Genomic DNA, 19690 nt, shown 5'->3' on the forward strand with positions numbered 1-19690 from the left:
CACCTAAATCTTAGCTGTTACAGCCTGTTCTTTCTCAGCAAGCTGCCTCTCTAACTGATTTATGGAAGAAAGATAAAGGTCCCTCCTTGTCTGCCCTGCCAAAAGAACATCTTAATAATACTCCATATTTTTTCCATCTGCTCTGTTCTCAGTGGCTACACAGCCTTGAATATATCAGAGAAAGGGAGAAAGGAAAAATACGTGGACAGTATCATCAAAGGATTGAGGCGAAATTAGAATACAAGTTTCCCACGGAGATAAAGAGCTCAGATTTGGAAGGGTAAATTGGTATCCAAAAAGGGGGTAATTGAATTAGCAGAACCTGGCACATAGTAGGTAATAATTGTTGCTTAAATAAGTAACTTAAGGAACAGGGTAAGTGAATGTTGGCCAAGAATGGCTGATAGGAACAGAAGGAGAGATGTATAAACTCTTTCATAAGTAGTATTCACCTTAAGTTGTTCAGAACCATTTGTAATACTTTACTAATATTGTCTTCCTGAAAGATGATAAAATTACTGAAGACAGAGAAGAGATATTCAATGCCTGTGGCATCTATCCCCCAAGTGTCTAGGTCAGTGAAAGTAAAAATGCCCTTTGGGAAAAATAATGGTCTCTGAAGAAGGGTTTCATAAAATATACAGAAATGAAGAAATTTGCATTTAGCATATAACTATTTATTTATGTTTTTTTGTTTTGTTTTGTTTTTTGGGGGTGCATGGTCTGAGAATTGAACCCAGGCCTCCCAGATGGAAAGCGAGCATTCTACCACCGAACCACCCTTGCACCCTATTTGTGTTTTAATATTTACTTTTTAACCCTCAAAATGAAAAGTATAATTTGATAGTATTATTTACAATTGTGAATTTAACAGAAATTCTGTACTAATTTCAAAACCACATCTTAAAGTAACTTTTTGTAGTTGGATTTATGACTGAAATTCAAATCTTAAAGGCATTATTAAAAAGTATTTTCTATTTTCAGGAACATATTATTTTATATGATTTGATATTTACCAGAAAAGTTAGATGTAGAAAGATTTTGGGGGAATCAAGTTATTTAATGTAAGTTTTTGGATAGTAGCTATTTAAATAAGATCTGTAATAAAGACTTTGGTAGACTTAGATAAATAGGCCATCCCCTAATTTACCAGTTTTGTAATTTGGGGGTTTGATTTATAGATATTCTTAAGGTAGGTTATAACTAAAGTGACTTCTATCATCATCTGCAGTCCTTTACCGCTGCTCCCACAGACTGATTATTAGGTGCAGTTCAGCAGGATCTACATTCCACTGAGACGGTTCCTTTCCTTCCACTTCCCCTCCTCCAGCACCTCCCACATGCACCATGCACCACTCCCATGGTCCTCCTGCTCTTAGACTTTTATATTAAAATCTGAATTCTTATGTAAAAACAAAACAATAACATAGAGTATTCATCCAGTCTACTTTTTCTATAGCAATTTTTGGTATTAAAATAAATTAAGCCCTTAGTTTCCTCATCTAGTATAAATTCATGTTGTTTGGAGCAACTAGGCTAGTGACTTCTATTAATTAAACATTTAATTCTCATCTACACTAAGCAGCCTATTTCACTAGAAAGAACATGAGCTTTCTTTCAGAAAGACCCAGTTTAAACCTTAATGTTTCCATGTTGTACCTGTTTGAACCTGAACAAGTACACTGTAAGCAAAAACTTATTTGTAAAATTAGAATAAAACCAACCTGCTACATAGAGTGTGGGCAAAACTAAATAAGATCATATATATAAAAGAATGTAGCATTGTTTCTTTAGGGTTTTGTCTCCTGTCTTTAGGAAGTCCATCTAATGCCATTGTTTACTGAGTCAGTAATTTGTTCCCTGAGAAGGTTTTGGAAACTATAAACCACAATAATCATTTTAGGCTGCCAGAATCATCTTTCTAATAAGTGTTTGTTTTGAAGGCTTAAATAGTGGCATTAAATGATTGATTCAGTTTTCTAAATTCTCAAGGGTTTGATTCCCAGGATAGGTTGGGTTATAGGAGAATCTGGCATAATTTATTCATACTTCTGCCCAACGAAGAGTGAAATACTTTCTAAAAGAAGAAAAACTTCCCCATAGCTTCACATTACTATTATTCACTGACAAACTTTGTTGGTTTTTAATGGTTGTTTACCAACCACCTGTCAGCATCATAATTGCTGCCTTTATATCTCCCCAGAAAATTGTTTATATTTGGGGATTTTTTACTTTCTGGCTTTGGTTTTCTGCCTTTCAGAAGTGACATACAGTAATTATAATTCTGTTCTTGCCTTATGCCCTTCCTTCCTCGCTTTCAGTAAATATTGATAAGAATACATATCTTTCCTGCATTATACTAGTCACCCCACTTTTCTGATACCTGTCTTATCTGTAGCCGATGATGACTTAGCAAATCCTCTTCATGTCTTTATGGCACACTATCTACAAATCCAGCAACCAAATATATTTGCCAACACAACAAACATAATAAGTGTATTTTCCAGTTAAAGAGAATTAGACTGGCTTTGAGCAAGATACTGAGGGTCTCCCCTTATGCACATGTATGTTAATGTATATGTAAGAGAATGGGGAAGGTGCAGAGTTGGGTTGGTTTTTGTTTGTTTGTTTTTGCGTGGGCAGGCACCGGGAATCAAACCCAGGTCTCTGGCATGGCAGGCAAGAACTCTGCCACTGAGCCACCATTGCCCGCCCTTGTTTTTATTTTTAATATATAAGGAAGAAATCCCCTTATGCCAACTATCCTGAGATAATCAATATTAACATATGTTTCTGTATGTGTGTAGATCATTTCATGCCTGATATTGAATGTCCCTCACAATTGAAGACTAGTATATACCTTTCCATAGTCTTTTTCACGTTCATATAATTGTATATAAATGTGTTTATGTATGCTATAAGTTTATTGCACTGAGATATATTCTGGTGATGGTTAACATTTTTCACAAAAATGGGATCATATTTTGACTTTAATAACTTTTGGCTTTGTTTATTTTTGTTGGATTTCGAACTTTACAGTTGAAGAATCAGTTTTTTTGTTTAAAGGTCTTGTAATCCTTAGATTTTTTTCTTAAGTATTTAGTATTTTTATTGCCAAAATAAATGTCTTAAAATTTCATTTTGTTTGTGGTAATATACAGAAATATATTGACTTTTGTATATGACTTTATATTCAGCAACCTCAATAAAGTCATTTTGTTATATGTATGTGAGACACCTCTGGGTTTGATTCTGGGTCTACTACTTGTTGGACTTTGGGCAAGTTATTAACTTCTTTGCCCGTGTCATCTGTGAAATGGGGATAATAGTCTAATCTATCTCTTGTGGGTTTATTGGTATGTATGAATTACTTAGAATTGCACCTAATACATTGTAGTCTTCCTATAAGTGTTAGCGTATGCTTCTAAACTATATTTAACATTTGCAGTTCATGGGTATTAGGGGAAGAGTTGGAGAAATTTAAGTTAAATAATTTGAAATGTACTCTGATTTAAATTATGCACTTAGCTGGATGAAGAATATTTAATTTGTTATTAAATGAAGAAAGCAAAATTGTAGAATAGTAGTAAAGCTTATTATTTAGCTCTGTTTAGCTATAACTATTCTTATAGTTTTCCTTATATATACATTTCAGGAGAAAGAGAGATATTCTAGAGACTCTCCATCTCTGAATTGTTTGGATTTAAAAAAAAAATGTAAATTTACAATCAGGAAAAAAATGACAGTAGGCAGACTTCCTCCCACCCCCCATTAGCAAATTAAAATTGAGGTCCATATTTTCAAGATTAATTTTGTGGTTCAGTATTTTATAAGCACCAAGGTTAAATTATTATTGTGACCCATTAACCACTTTGTTGAGACATAGGTAGCATTGAAAGAACACTGGACAAAGAGTAGAAGATCTGAGGTCTTTATCTAGTCCTTGACTTGCCATATTTCAGCTAGAATATTTGGGACAAGTCATTTGGCTATCCGTGGCATCAGTAATTGTTTTCATTTGTTAAAGATAATACTTATCCAGCTTATCTCATAAAGTACTTAGGAAAATTTGAAAGACTTGCTAAGAGGAGGAATTTGTATAACTATAAATCAACTCGTAGTTTTCATTTTATTATTTGAGCCTAACCACCTGAGTAATGGGAATGTCAAAAATTAAGGAAATAAAGTAAATAATTAAATAAGAATTACGACTTCCGGAGAAGATGGCGGCTTAGTAAGATGCACGGGTCTTAGTTCCTCCTCCAGAACAGCAACTAAAGAAACAGAAACAATACGAAACAGCTCCCGGAGCCACGACAGAGACCAAAAAGACAGCGTACCCCATTCTGGAACGGCTAAACGGGCAGGGAGAATCCGCTGCGGTGAGATACCCGAGGGGCGCGCACTTTTCCGGGCCGGGGCGGCTGCGACTGGGGTCCCTTACACACACGTGGCTTCCTGGTCTGACTGGGAACGTTGGATAGCGGGGCCCTCCCGCCACACTTGGTGTCTCAGGCCAGCTGGGCAATTTGGACCGGCACTCCCCCAAGCCGCGGTGGCCGGCGACCCCCCCTCCACGCGCGGTTTCCCGGGCTGACTGCGAGATTCGGATTGGCAAGTTAAAGGAGCCATAGCATCTTTTACTGGTGGGACCCGCAGACAGACGAGTGCCACGAGCGCCACCTACTGGGCAGGAAAAGAAAAACAGAGCCCAGAGATTTCACAGAAAAAACTTTCAACCAGCCGGGTCCCACACCCAGGGAAATCTGATCAAATGCCCAGACACCAGCAGAAAATAACGGATCACGCTCAGAAAATTGAAGATATGGCCCAGTCAAAGGAACAAACCAATAGTTCAAATGAGATACAGGAGCTGAGACAACTAATGCTGAATATACGAACAGAAATGGAAAAACTCTTCAAAAACCAAATCGATAAATTGAGGGAGGACATGAAGAAGACATGGGCTGAACAAAAAGAAGAAATAGAAAATCTGAAAAAACAAATCACAGAACTTATGGGAGTGAAGGACAAAGTAGAAAAGATGGAGAAAACAATGGATACCTACAATGGTAGATTTAAAGAGACAGAAGCTACAATTAGTGAACTGGAGGATGGAACATCTGAATTCCAAAAAGAAACAGAAACTATAGGGAAAAGAATGGAAAAACTTGAGCAGGGGATCAGGGAACTGAATGACAATATGAAGCGCACAAATATACGTGTTGTGGGTGTCCCAGAAGGAGAAGAGAAGGGAAAAGGAGGAGCAAAGCTAATGGAAGAAATTATCACTGAAAATTTCCCAACTCTTATGAAAGACCTAAATTTGCAGATCCAAGAAGTGCAGCGCACCCCAAAGAGAAGAGACCCAAATAGGCGTTCTCCAAGACAATTACTAGTTAGAATGTCAGAGGTCAAAGAGAAAGAGAGGATCTTGAAAGCAGCAAGAGAAAAACAATCCGTCACATACAAGGGAAACCCAATAAGACTATGTGTAGATTTCTCAGCAGAAACCATGGAAGCTAGAAGACAGTGGGATGATATATTTAAATTACTAAAAGAGAAAAACTGCCAACCAAGACTTCTATATCCAGCAAAATTGTCCTTCAAAAATGAAGGAGAAATTAAAACATTTATAGACAAAAAGTCACTGAGAGAATTTGTGACCAAGAGACCAGCTCTGCAAGAAATACTAAAGGGAGCACTAGAGTCAGATACGAAAAGACAGAAGAGGGAGGTATGGAGTAAAGTGTAGAAAGAAGGAAAATCAGATATGATATATATAATACAAAAGCCAAAATGGTAGAGGAAAATATTATCCAGACAGTAATGACACTAAAAGTTAATGGACTGAATTCCCCAATCAAAAGACATAGACTGGCAGAATGGATTACGACCCAGCAATATCACTGCTAGGTATCTACTCAAAGGACTTAAGAGCAAAGACACAGATGGACATTTGCACACCAATGTTTATAGCAGCATTATTTACAATTGCAAAGAGATGGAAACAGCCAAAATGCCCATCAACAGACGAGTGGCTAAACAAACTGTGGCATATACCTACGATGGAATATTATGCAGCTTTAAGACAGACTAAACTTATGAAGCATGTAATAACATGGATGGACCTAGAGAACATTATGCTGAGTGAGTCTAGCCAAAAACTAAAGGACAAATACTGTATGGTCCCACTGATGTGAACCGACATTCGAGAATCAACTTGGAATATATCATTGGTAACAGAGACCAGCAGGAGTTAGAAACAGGGTAAGATAATGGGTAATTGGAGCTGAAGGGATACAGACTGTGCAACAGGACTAGATACAAAAACTCAAAAATGGACAGCACAATAATACCTAAGTGTAATGTAACTAGGTTAAAACACTGAATGACGCTGCACCTGAACTATAGTTGTTTGTTTGTATCTTTTGTTTTTGTTTTTTTCTTTTTCCTTTTATATATATATATATATTTTATTATTATTTTAATTCTCTTCTCTGTATTAACATTCTATATCTTTTTCTGCTGTTTCGCTAGTTCTTTTCCTAAATCAATGCAAATGTACTAAGAAATGATGATCATACATCTATGTGATGATACTAAGAATTACTGAGTGCATATGTAGAATGGAATGATTTCTAAATGTTGTGTTAATTTCTTTTCTTTTTTTGATTAATAAATAAGAATTACTTCATGTATACTAATTTAAATGATTTCAAATAATTAATACTGTACATTTGAAACTTGTCACTGTAAATAATGCATTGGAACATTCTCCTACTTTAGAAAATAAACATAACCTTTTTTTGAGAAAAGCAGTTTTGTACATATTCCATACAATCCATCCAACATCTATAATCAGTGGCCCTCAGTCTAATCACAGAGTTGTCCTTTCATCACAATAAATTTTAGAACATTTTCTCCGAAAAGAGCATTAACCATATCCCTTATGCCCTCTATTATTGACATTTTGCTTTCATATAATGCCTTTTTTTTACAGTTAAAGAATATTACAATGTTACTATTAACTATACAGTTTAGTTTGCATTAATTGTATTTTTTCCCATATACCACCCTATTATTAACACCTTGTAATAGTGGCATGCATTTTTTCTAGTTCATGGAAAAAATTCTTGTATTTACTATTAACCATATCATTATCCACAACTGGGTTCATTATGTTATGTTCATGTCTCATCCTTAAACTTCCCTTCTAGTTTAATTACATGCATGACCCTAAATTTCCTCTTTCAGCCACAATCACACGCAAGATTCAGGGCTGTAAATTATACTCATATAATGTGTGACCATCACCTCTATCAATTTGCCAACATTTGTAATCAACCTTATTAAAAATTCTGCACAAATTAAGCATCACCTCCCTGTTTTCTACCCTTATTCTATCTTAGAGTAACCTGTATTCTAGATATTAACTCTGTGAGTTTGCTCGTTATCTTTAGTTCTTATTAGTGAGATCATACAATATTTGTCCTTTTTTGTCTAGCTTATTTCACTCAACATGTTGTCCTGGGGGGTCATCCATGCTGTTGCATACATCGAGACTTCATTCCTTCTTACTGCTGGATAATATTCCTTCATATGTACACACCACATTTTGTTTATCCACTCATCAGATGACAAACTCTTGGGTTGTTTCCATCTTTTGGCAATTGGAAGTAATGCCTCTAAGAACATCGGTGTGCAAATGTCTTCACATCCCCACTTTCATTACTTCTGATTATAAACCTAATAGTGGGAATGCTGGACCATGTGTCAGTTCTATACTTAGCTTCCTAAGGAATCTGTAAATTGTCTTCTACAGTGGCCGTACTATTTTAATTCCCAGCCAACAGTGAATAAATCTATTTCTCCGCATCCTCTCAAACACTTGCAGTTTTCTGTTTGCTTAATAGTAGGCATTCTAGCAGGTATGATATCATATCTTGTGATTTTGATTTGCATTTCCGTTATAGCTAATGATGTTAAGCATCTTTCCATGTGCTTTCTGGCCATTTGTATTTCTGCTTTAGAAAAATGTCTGTTCAGGTCTTTTGCCCTTTTTTTTTAACTTTTTTTTATTGTATAATACACATACAAAGCAAAGAAATAAACAAAGTAGTTACAGGATAGATCCCCGAGTTTGTCATGGGCTACCGTATGATCCTCTCTTATTTTTCCTTCTAGCTACTCCAGAATATGGGAGGCTAGAGGGCTTAAATACTTTTTATCATCACAATTGACATTTTTTTCCCTTTTTTTTGTGAACAATAACATATACATAAAAGCTGTAAATTTCCAAGCACAGCACCACAATTAGTTATAGAACATATTTCAGACTTTGACATATGATTACAGTTCACCTGGCATCCTGGGATCAACAATTACATCCTGACCAAAAGGGGGGAAGAAGTATAATTAATAAAGTATCAAGGGCATGTGAATTGGTTACAATTCACATACAATTACAAGTATGTGAATTGGTTACATTTCACAATTTTAGATTTTTTACTTCTAGCTGCTCTAAAATACTGGAGACTAAAAGAGATATCAATTTAATTAATGATTCACTGCCCTAAAATATTGGAAACTAAAAGAGGTATTGATTCAGTATTCATATTCATTTGTTAAATCCTATCTTTTATGTATAATTCCACGATCATCTTTGATCTTTCCATACCTCTCTTTGGGGTTGTTTGGGATATGGCAGTTCTAAATGTTTGATATTGGAAGGGTCTGTCACTAATATGGGGTAGAGAGATGGAACTATCTGATATTCTGGATAAGCTGGGTGTAAGAGCAACTTCCAGAGTAGCCTCTCAACCCTATGTGAACTCTCTGCCCTTGATACTTTATTAATTACACTGCTTTCCCCCCTTTTGGTCAGGATGTAATTGTTGATCCCAGGATGCTACGTCTAGATTCATCCCTGGGAGTCCTCTCCCACATTGCCAGGGAGACTTTCACCCCTGGGTGTTATGTCCCACGTAGCTGAGAGGGCAATGATTTCACTTGCAGAGTTGGACTTGGAGAAACTGAAGCCACATCTGAGTAACAACAGAGGTCATCCAGAAATAACTCTTAGGCATGCCTATAGGTCATCTGAGTTTCTCCTCTACCTACACAAGAGTAAGCCTCATGATCCAGGGCATGGCCTATTGATTTGGGTATCCCTAAAGTTTAACACAGTAACAGGGGATTCCCTGATGGTAAGGTTTAATAGTTCCATAGTCTTTCTTCCCTCCGGCGACGTTGCCAATACTTTTGATTATCTGCTTAATATGCTCTAGGATATTTCCAGGCATTACAATTATCTATACAGGATTAAAGGGCCCCTTTCTTACTCTGTACTTACTGTGTTTCTAGGATGTTTGCAGGCATTACAATAATCTATACAGGTTTTAAGGACCTCTTTCTTATTCTGTGCTTCCTGTGTTTCAGTTGTTCAAATGAGCTATCCAGATAGGTTGAATTAGATTATACACTACAGAAAATTTCAGTTCCAGATCAAATAAATCTTTCTTCCATTGGTCTCAAAGAGTATGTGTGGTTCTAAAATATAGACACTGTCTTCCTTACCCCTATGTTCTGAATTACTTTAACCCCAACCTGTTCGGCTTCATTCTTATCTCTAAATATCAGGTTTTATATATATATACAACAGCCTCTCGAAGTCCAGAAATAATAATCACCATTCTGAACTTAATGTGTCTGCTCTAAAAGTTTACAGTATAGGCCCCTGTTTTCTTATAAGCATTTTCTAAAGGTGACCATACCATTGGTTTTTTTTGTCTGTTTCTGGCTTATTTTGCCTCACCAAATGTCCCACTAGAGAACCACCTTCACTCCTATCTATTTCCTTACATTGGAGTACAATCTCATTTGCTAATGGCTCACCCATCTCTAGTTTCTATGTATCTCTAAATCCCCCATAGTCTGTATTATAAGCCTCTGATTATACCTTTATGCTGGTCGTAAAAGTGGAGTCATACGGTATCTGTCCTTTTGTGTCTGGCTAACTTCACTCAGCATTATGTCCTCAAGGCTCATCCATCTTGCTATGTTCTTCAGGCAGTCATTTTGTCTTACTGCCTCATAATATTCCATTGTATGTATATACCACATTTTGTTCATCCACTCGTCTGTTGATGGGCATTTGGTTTGCTTCCATCTTTTGGCTATTGTGAATAGTGCTGCTATGAACATCGATATGCAAACGTCTGTCTGTGTCATTGTTTTCAGCTCTTCTGGGTATATACCAAGTAGTGCTATTACTGGGTCATAGGGCAACTCGATATTTAGTTTCCTAAGTGTGTTAGTTAGATTCAGTTGTCAACTTGGCCAGGTGAGCATACCTAGTCTTGTTGCTGAGGACATAAGCCAATGGTGCGTGAACCTCATCTGTTGCCAATTACATCTGCAGTCAGCTAGGAGGCGTGTCTGCTGCAATGAGTGATGTCTGACTTAATTGGCTGGTGCTTAAATGGGAGATTGCAACTAGCACTGCTAAGCAGCTCGGCATTCCTCATCTCAGCACTTGCAGCTCAGCCCAGGCCCTTGGAGATGGAGAAAGAAATTACCCCGGGGAAAGTTGTTGGAACCCAGGGGCCTGGAGAGAAGACCAGCAGAGACCATCCTGTGCCTTCCACGTAAGAAAGAACCTCAGTGGAAAGTTAGCTGCCTTTCCTCTGAAGAACCAACAAAATAAATCCCCATTTATTAAAAGCCAATCCGTCTCTGGTGTGTTGCATTCCGGCAGCTAGCAAACTAGAACACTAAGGAACTGCCAAACGGTCTTCCACAGTGACTGCATTATACATTCCCACCAGCAGTACATAAATGTCCCAGTTTTTCTACATCCTCTCCAACATTTATAGTTTCCTGTTTGTTTAACAGCAGCCATCCTTGTAGGTGTGAGGTAGTATCTCATTGTAGTCTTGATCTGCATTTCCCTGATAGCCAGTGAAAATGAGCATCTCTTCATGTGCTTTTGAGCCATCTGTATTTGCTCTTGAGAAAAATGCCTATTCATATCTTTAGTCCATTTTATAATTGGATTGTTCTTTCTTTTGTTGTTGAGTTCTATGATTTCTTTGTAAATACAGGAAGTCAAACCTTTGTCTTTTGCCCATTTTTTAAGTGAGTTGTCTTTTTATTTTTGAGTTGTAGAATTTCTGTAGTCTGTATTTTAAATCCTTTTTGGATATGGTTTCCAGATATTTTATTCCATTGAGTTGACTGCCTTTTCACCTTTTTGACAACGTCCTTTGAAGCACAGAAGTTCTTCAGATTTGAGGAGGTCCTACTTATCTAATTTTTCTTTCATTGCTTGTGCTTTGGGTTTCAAGTCTAAGAAAGCATTGCTTACCACTTGATCTTGACGATGCCTCCCTGCATTTTCTTTTGGAGTGTTATGATCCTGGTTCTTACATATAGATCTTTGATCCATTTTTAATTAATTTTGTATATGATATGATATAGGGGTCCTTTTTCAATCTTCTTGGTCCTATTTCAGTCTTCTTAGATGTGGATATCCAGTGTTCCAGCACTATTTGTTGAAGAAGCTGTTCTATCCTAGTTGAGAAAACTTTGCAACCATGTCAAAAATCAATTGACAACAGATGTGAAGATCTAATTCTAAATTCTCAATTCAATTTCATTAATCAGTATTTCTATCTTTCTGCTGTACCGTGCTCTTTCAACCAATGTAGCTTTTTAATATGCTTTAAAGTTAGGATGTTTGAGGTGCACTGGTGGTTCAGTGGTAGAATGCTCGCCTTCCATGCAGGAGACCCGGGTTTGATTCCCGGACCATGCACCCTTCCCCCAAAAAAGAAGTTAGGATGTTTGAGTCTTCCAACTTCTTTTTTGAGATGTTTTTAGCTATTCAGAGCCCTTTACCATTCCAAATAAATTAGGTAATTGGAGCTTCAAATCCTGCAAAGTGGGCTATTGGAATTTTGATTGGGATTGCATGTTGAATCTATAAATCAGTTTGTGTAGAGTTGACAGTTTAACAGTATTTAATATTCCAATTCATGAACACAGAATGCCCTTCCATTTATTTAGGTCTTCTTTGATTTCTTTTAGCAATGTTTTTTAGTTTGTGTACAAGTCCTTTACACCTTTAGTTGACTTTATTCCTAGATATTTGACTCTTTTAATTGCTGTTGTAAGTGGAATTCTTTTTTGTGATTTCCACCTCAGTTTACTCATTACTAATACATAGAAACATGATTTTCTCCTGTTGATTTTGTATCCTGCCACTTCGCTGAACTCGTTTATTGGCTTATAGATTTTTCCAAATTTTCTAAATGTAGGTTCATGTCATCTGCAAATACTGAAAGTCTTATTTCTTCTTTTTCAATTTGCATGCCTTTCATGTGCATTTCTTCTACATTGTCTAGTTTGTTGGCATACAGTTGTTCATAGCATCCTTTTATGTTCATAGTATCCTTTTATGATCTTTTTTATTTCTGTGGTGTTGGTAGTAACGTCTTGCCTCTCATTTCTGACTATTTATTTGAAACTTCTCTCTTTTTTTCTGTCAGACTAGCTTAGGTTTTGTCAGTTTTATTGATTTTCTCAAAGAATCCACTTTTGGTTTTGTTAATTCTCTCTACAGTATTTTTATTCTCAATTTCATTTATTTATTTATTTTTCCTAGTCTGTTATTTCTTTTCTCCTGCTTGCTTTGGGATTAGTTTGCTGTTCTTTTTCTAAGTTAATACAGGTATGCAGTAAGATCTTTAATTTTAGCTCTTCTTTTTTAATGTAAGCTGTAAAATCCCTCTCAGCAGTGCTTTTGTAGCTTCCCGTAACTTTTGTTCTGTCATGTTCCTGTTTTCATTCATCTCGAGATATTTACTGATTTCTCTTGCAATATCTTCTTTGACCCCACTGATTGTTTAAGAGTATATTGTATAACCTCCATTTATTTGTGAATTTTCCATTCTCTGCCTGGTAATTGAATTCCAGCTTCATTCCATTATAATAAAAAAAAAGTGTTTTGTATAATTTCAGTCTTTTTAAATTAATTGAGGCCTGTTTTGTGACCCAACATGTTATCTGTCCTGGAGAATGATCCATGAGCTCTGGAGAAGGATGTATATCTTGCTGTTTTAGTGTGCATTGTTTTGTATATATCTTGTAGGTCTAGTTCATTTATCACATTTTGTTTCTGTATTGATCCTCTGTCTAGATGTTCTGTCTATTGATGAGAGTGATGTACCTGTTTATCAAATGAATAAACAAGAGCCATTTCATCATAAAGATGAAACAGCTTGCTCAAGATTAAGATCGCTGATACCAAACTAGGTCTAGAGGCAAATCTCTTAATTTCTAATTTAGTACTCTTTTTTTTTACTGGTTAAAAATAAAATTTATTATCATCATAACAAACCATGAACCTTATAGTGTCTTTTAAAATTATTTTTCTTATATTTAAATAGCACAGGAATGAAGTGGAGCATGTCTTATGGAAAGCTCTTCCCTATTACCTGCCTACCACTTTACTGGCTCTGTGTACTTGTCTATCCTGTAATTCAAGGTCATTGAATTCTAACCTTGGTTTCTTGGTGTTTTTGTTTTTTAATATTTTTATTGACAAAACATACAAACAAAAAACACAAACATTTTTAACATACAAACATTCTGTACATGGTGTACAATTAATGGTTCATCATGTCATCACATAGTTGTATTTTCATCACCATGATCATTTTTTTTAGAACATTTGCATCACTCCAGAAAAAGAAATAAAAAGAAAAAACTCATACATACCATATCCCTTACCCCTCCCTCTCGTTGACCATTAGTTTTTCCATCAACTTGGTGATTTTTTTTTTTTTTTTTACATCTTTGTTGAGCTTTCTGATAAGAAATTACACTCACTAGGTGCCCTAGATAGGTAAGCAGTAATCTTTCTAGAAATTTTATGCTCATCACCACTAAGAGTTTAATCCTGTCAGATATTGTTTGAATAGAGTAGGTGGTATCATAGATAGGGACTATATAATAAATAGCTTTAACATAGACTATGTCTGTTGGTCATCTTTGGAGGTGTCTGCTTTGAATAAAGATTCTTCTGTGAGCATTTAGTTTGTATTTTTATGATATTTGTTAGGCAATATCATTTAAGTAATGGATTTCTATAGCCTCGATATATTTATGATTTCTGCATCATTTAAGTGTAAGAAAACCTGTCAGTTTTTAATTTCATTGTGTGTTTTTGTCATTAATTAAAATGCAGGATTTAGAATTTTGTATATGTTGTTACTATATATAGGTGTCTGGAATACTTATTAAGAAATGATGCAAATCCAGGGATCCGGGATAAGCAAGGATACAATGCAGTTCATTATTCAGCTGCTTATGGCCACCGTCTGTGTCTTCAGCTGGTAAGAATCCTGAGTTCTTGCGGAAGGATTAATGTAATGCTAATGAGAATAAATGGATAAGAAACAAATTCTCTTTAGCATTTAAACATTTTCAAAATATATATACATTTTAAATAAATACTTGCCTCAGTAAGATTTCTCTTGTTCACTTTTTCCCATTCAAAAAAAAGAAGATAGGAAGAAATTAGATCCCTGGAGAGGATACTTAATTCTTAATTTTTCCCATATATTATTCCATGTCTGTGTCTATAAGATTTAATTACCCTGTCCCTTTAAATAAATATTTTCCAGAAGTTTCTAAAGAACTGTGACTATATGAGAATAAATGTCCCTGAGAGGAAGGGTCTCTCCTGATAAAGGAGACTCTACTTCTGCATAGTAAGTTTTTATTTCACGTGTGGTCTCATTCCTGAACATATACACCATTTACCCTACTTTGCTAAACCAGAAAGAAAGTAAGAGACAAGACAAGTTAAAGCATACTCAAATGTGTAACAGATGCTTTAGGTGAAAGATTCCTTTATTTAAACTTACTTCATGAATTATATTAAACTTTTCTTCCCTTCAAGGGGAAATAAAATTCAAGGAGAATGAGTTTTAAAGATATTTGAAAGTGGAAACCAGCAAGTTAGTATTTATCTCTTTAATGTATAACTAATACTTTGTCAACTAAAGATTTTTGTTTTGAACTTCATTTCAGATTGCAAGTGAAACTCCCTTAGACGTTGTAAGTATGAGCTGATTTTTCCCCTACTGTTTAGACTATTATATTTGACATTTGGAGAATAGACTAAAGAATAGTATAAGATTTCTTCCATTTGATAAACCTTCTTTTCCAAGTTAATTCTGCACATGGTTGTATTTTTGAGGTACACCACCTGCAAACCTGGAAATTTGAAAAGTCAATTTTATTTCTTTGCCTTCACTAGAGCTGAAGCTTTTTTTTTTTTTTAACCTATCCCTGAGAACAAAGGTAGTGATAGAAATATAGAAATCATGGATGCAGGAGGAGGGCAGAAGTGCTTACTTGGTGGTGGTTAAATAGCATTTCCCCCAAACTTAGTCTGTAGCCTTCTCTCAAAGTTGTCATCTTTATCACACTTTCAGGATAGTCCTGTTCTTTATACTTGCTGAGTTAAGTTTTTATAATGATCTAGGATTTTTTAATATATATTCAAATATAAATTTCTCCTCTGAGATGGATTTGAACTTGAAGGGGGAAAAGAATAACTGCTGTAAAATATCTAAACATGTGATATGACATTTAAAGTGCCTCTTTCTTTTTTTAGTTAATGGAAACCTCGGGGACAGACATGTTGAGTGATTCAGACAATAGAGCAACAATAAGCCCTTTACACTTGGCTGTGAGTACTACCAACTTGATGGCTGGTTTATTGAAAATAAATTACCATGGAAGTAAAACTTTTAAAACTTTTTTAATTCAAAGAATTCTTTAGTGCTCTGGTTTATGCTGCTTAAGTTTCCCAGGACCTACTCTTAAAGGAGATACTATGCTTGTGACGATGAATTAAAAACTCCTCCTGCCTTAGTAGAATGGCTGCTAACTCACTTAACAGGATGTAACACTATGATTTCTGTGGTATTTCTACAACTTTCTGCTTATTTTGTGATCTTGGAATGCAAACTATGTGTTCAGTGGTCTGTCTGCATGATCTATAGTGCTTCTTCCAGCTCGAGATTCTTCTAAAACTTTTTTCTCCACGTCACTCATTAAGGAGGAAATTAGAGGAGAATGTGATAATTTTTTTAAGCCAAATAAGGGAATGAAGTACCTTAGAAAATTTCAAGCTGTGCCAAGTCTAGTTCTTTCTGTGCTGAAAGAATTGTTTTGAAACGTAACATGTTAGCATTGGAAGTAAAACTTTGAGAATTGGGACATTGGGTATTATCATTAGCTATTTGTAAGACCTCTTGTTTTAACTGTAGTGAAATGTTTAGAAGGGTGTGCTTAAATTAACATGGAGCCATACAAATATATCTACCTAGTTGTTTTTTCTCACCTGTACAATAATTTTCGTATCTTAATATTCTCCTTATAGGTGTCCTGACACTTTGACACACTTAGCTTTAATTTTCTGCTGTGTCTTTCTGTCCCTTTTCCCCCTCTAGTTCTTCCTGTCATCTTCTAAATAAATAAGGCATGCTAAAGCTACCTACTTCCTTACCCTTTGGGTCCTTGGAAATAATACCTCCTTTTCCATACTTGCATAGTAAATAATTCATTTGATAGGGCAAAACCAGCACGGAGAAAAAAGCCATTTTATTGTTGGTGGCAAGAAATGAAGTCTGAGCAGATGACAAGGCAGTTCTTGTGCCAACGTAATAACGTCCTAAATTAGCGCTATATTTTCTTGAGCGTTTACTAGAATTCAGACCTAAGCACTTTGTCAAGTCTTTGAATACCTTATCTGAAAAACTCTATGAGGATATGTATTTTCTGTTACACCTGAGGAATTAGAACTTCAGGGAAGTTTTGTGCCTATCCTTGGATCCTTGGATCCTTGGGAAGTTTGCAGAAATCACTTGAAGTGGTTTTCCTTCCAAGTATTAAGCATCCAGGGACAGCATGGTGCAATGCAAGCACACTGGCCTGAAGCTTAAGCATCCTGGTCTTGATTCCTGATTTTGCACATACACGCATGTGGGTTTTGGCTCTCAGTCCTATACAAGGACACGAGGGGAAGTACTCTGTGGCATAGCATCATGGCTCCTAATTGTCCATATTTGCTCTCTACTTTTTCTTCTTTTTATGCTGTCTTCTGTTTCTCAAAGTCAGTTCTTTTCATAGCATAATCTCACCAACTTGGTAACTGAGGAACAAGATCAGATGAGATCCTAGAACAATACAGTTCAGTGGCCTTTAGTCACTTTAGTCTTTAGGTAGTCAAACATAGTTCCTACACAGAAGCATCAAAGAGATTAGTAAAACCCAGAGCAACTTTACCTCTTGCTAGTACTTTCTGACATTTTCCACAAGAAAGCCCTTTGATACAGTGTGGTTTCCTGTTCTAGCTAAGTATCTTTTTTCAGGTTCGAAGCAATGAGAGCTCAAAACTGGTAGAGTTTTAAAGGTTTTTTGGTTTCTTGTGAAAAGCCCATATGTGATAAGTTACCAGACTTGTGTAAGGTACAAAACAGAATGGTTTCAGAAAAGCAATCCCTTAACTGCAGAATGTTAGTATGTGAACTGGACAGAACATTACTTTCATGTTGGGATTTATCTTAAGAATTGTTTATGTCTTGCTCAGCACCCAGTCCAGTGTAAATAATATATGTTCATTGACATACTTTTTTTTTTAATGTTGTACCTGGAAAGCCCTTCTGTCATTCTAAAGCACACGTATGACAAAACTTCAAATCTTCTTGTTCTGTCATACAGCTAGTACAATGCCTGATACATTGGAGATATTCAAGCCAGGCTCAGTCTGTGTATTTCTTTGTTAAAGAAATGTTTATTTTTGAGATGTAACATGTTATGGGGTGAGGGTAGTTGGGTTAATTTGAGAAACTGAAAGACTCGAGCACTGTTGCCTGCTGTCTCTGTAATTTTAAGTATCGTAAAATTTTATCAGAGAGTTAATGTGACACACTCTACCATGGTTAAGAATGCAGGCTTTGGAATTGAACCCATTCACATATCCCTTAACTATCAGCAGTGAACAAGCATTATATAATCATGAAAAGATCAGCTGTCAAATGAACTTTTACTATTTGCTGAATACCCATTCCCTAACCCTGTAGCCTACTACATTAATTATTGAAAAATCTATAGTTAACTTTCTGAATTCTCAGTATGGAAGTTTTAGGTTAACTCAGGTATTATAATAATAAATGTGAAGACAAGTTTACTTATTGCCTTTCCGTTTTCTTAAGTATTTGGAAAGTCAGTCTAAATATGTATAGTTTTAATTTATGTTTTTATTTATTCCTAGGCCTATCATGGTCACCATCAAGCACTGGAAGTGTTGGTACAGTCTTTGTTAGATCTTGATGTAAGAAACAGTAGTGGAAGGACACCCTTAGATCTTGCAGCATTTAAAGGCCATGTTGAATGTGTGGATGTACTCATTAATCAGGGAGCTTCAATCTTAGTAAAGGATTACATTTTGAAAAGAACGCCTATACATGCTGCAGGTATGCCAAATATTGTGCACATTTTATTGACCACTCCATCTAATTTCTTTTCTTTTTCAATTTGTGTTTTATAGTACTTGTTAACAATTACGTGGTAATTGTCTTAACAGTTTGACTTTAGTTGTTAGAATGATTATATTCTCAGAGAAGAGCCAACATCAAGATAATAATCACATTAAAAAAATCATCTGCCTTAGAAATTGGATTTATGTAATGCTCTTACTTCTGAAATACTGTTATCCACAAAATAATACTGTATTTTTTACTTTCTTCTGATGGAAGTTATTTTGAATTGGTATGCACTTTCATTTAAGAATTGCTGTACATTGTGACTTACTCTACCAGTGTACTTGCATTAAACATTTATTCAGACAAGATTTATAGAGCACTGCTTTGTATAGAAACTACTCCATGATATGACTTTGCCATATTGCAGTTGTATAAAAATTCAAAGATCTATAACCAAGTCGTTGTGATGACTTGGTACCAGCTGTATATCACAAGCAGATGCAGGCTCACAACAACTCTACAGAAAGTACTACTAGGTAGTGAAATGAATACCAAGCAATATTCATTTCAAATAACCAGGACTTTTACAACTGAAGAAGAAATCCTACCCAAATATTTTTCTTATCCACAATAAGGTTATCTTTATGTAATTAAATTAATAAAATAATTTCACTTAGTCTCTTTTTATAAGGTGATCCTTAAGAATGCATTTGAATATAAGTCTCGGATTTGTTTCTGGTTGTTAGGAAACTAGCTAATAGCCTTTCAGAAACTATCAGATATTCAACAAAGTTCAGAGACAAATATTTTAATTGTGGGTTAACAGCCCTAATAAATGAGTATATATAAACTGCTATATGATGTGAGTAAGAATGCTATCAAAATGCTATCATTTTCTATGATCTTATTCTGAAAAAGAATAAAGTTATATATCATTCTGCAACTAGAAAAAATGTATTGTGACCACAGGTCATTTGCAGAGCTATTTAACATTTCTGTGGAGTGTTTTCATTCTTAGAAAAATATCAAAGATACTAGCCAGTCTCAGAAGGGGTTAACAAATGCCATACAGTCCAGCTTAAGTCCTGGCCACTAAAAAAGCTACATGTACTGTTAGCACCTATCAG

The 19690-nt window shown here is 35.5% G+C and overlaps 1 protein-coding gene across 18 annotated transcripts in view; it reads left to right on the plus strand.

Moving 5' to 3' along the window:
* ANKRD28 (ankyrin repeat domain 28) overlaps positions 1 to 19690 on the plus strand; it is a 263653-nt gene that overhangs the window by 224731 nt on the left and 19232 nt on the right. For all 18 annotated transcript variants that reach the window (XM_077130054.1, XM_077130056.1, XM_077130060.1 and 15 more), the window contains 4 exons: positions 14288 to 14399; positions 15100 to 15126; positions 15689 to 15763; positions 18353 to 18554. In XM_077130054.1, coding sequence (XP_076986169.1) covers positions 14288 to 14399; positions 15100 to 15126; positions 15689 to 15763; positions 18353 to 18554 — 416 coding nt within the window. The remainder of the gene's footprint in view (positions 1 to 14287; positions 14400 to 15099; positions 15127 to 15688; positions 15764 to 18352; positions 18555 to 19690) is intronic.

This window comes from Tamandua tetradactyla, chromosome 15 (genome assembly GCF_023851605.1).
Source record: "Tamandua tetradactyla isolate mTamTet1 chromosome 15, mTamTet1.pri, whole genome shotgun sequence".
Taxonomy (NCBI): domain Eukaryota; kingdom Metazoa; phylum Chordata; class Mammalia; order Pilosa; family Myrmecophagidae; genus Tamandua; species Tamandua tetradactyla.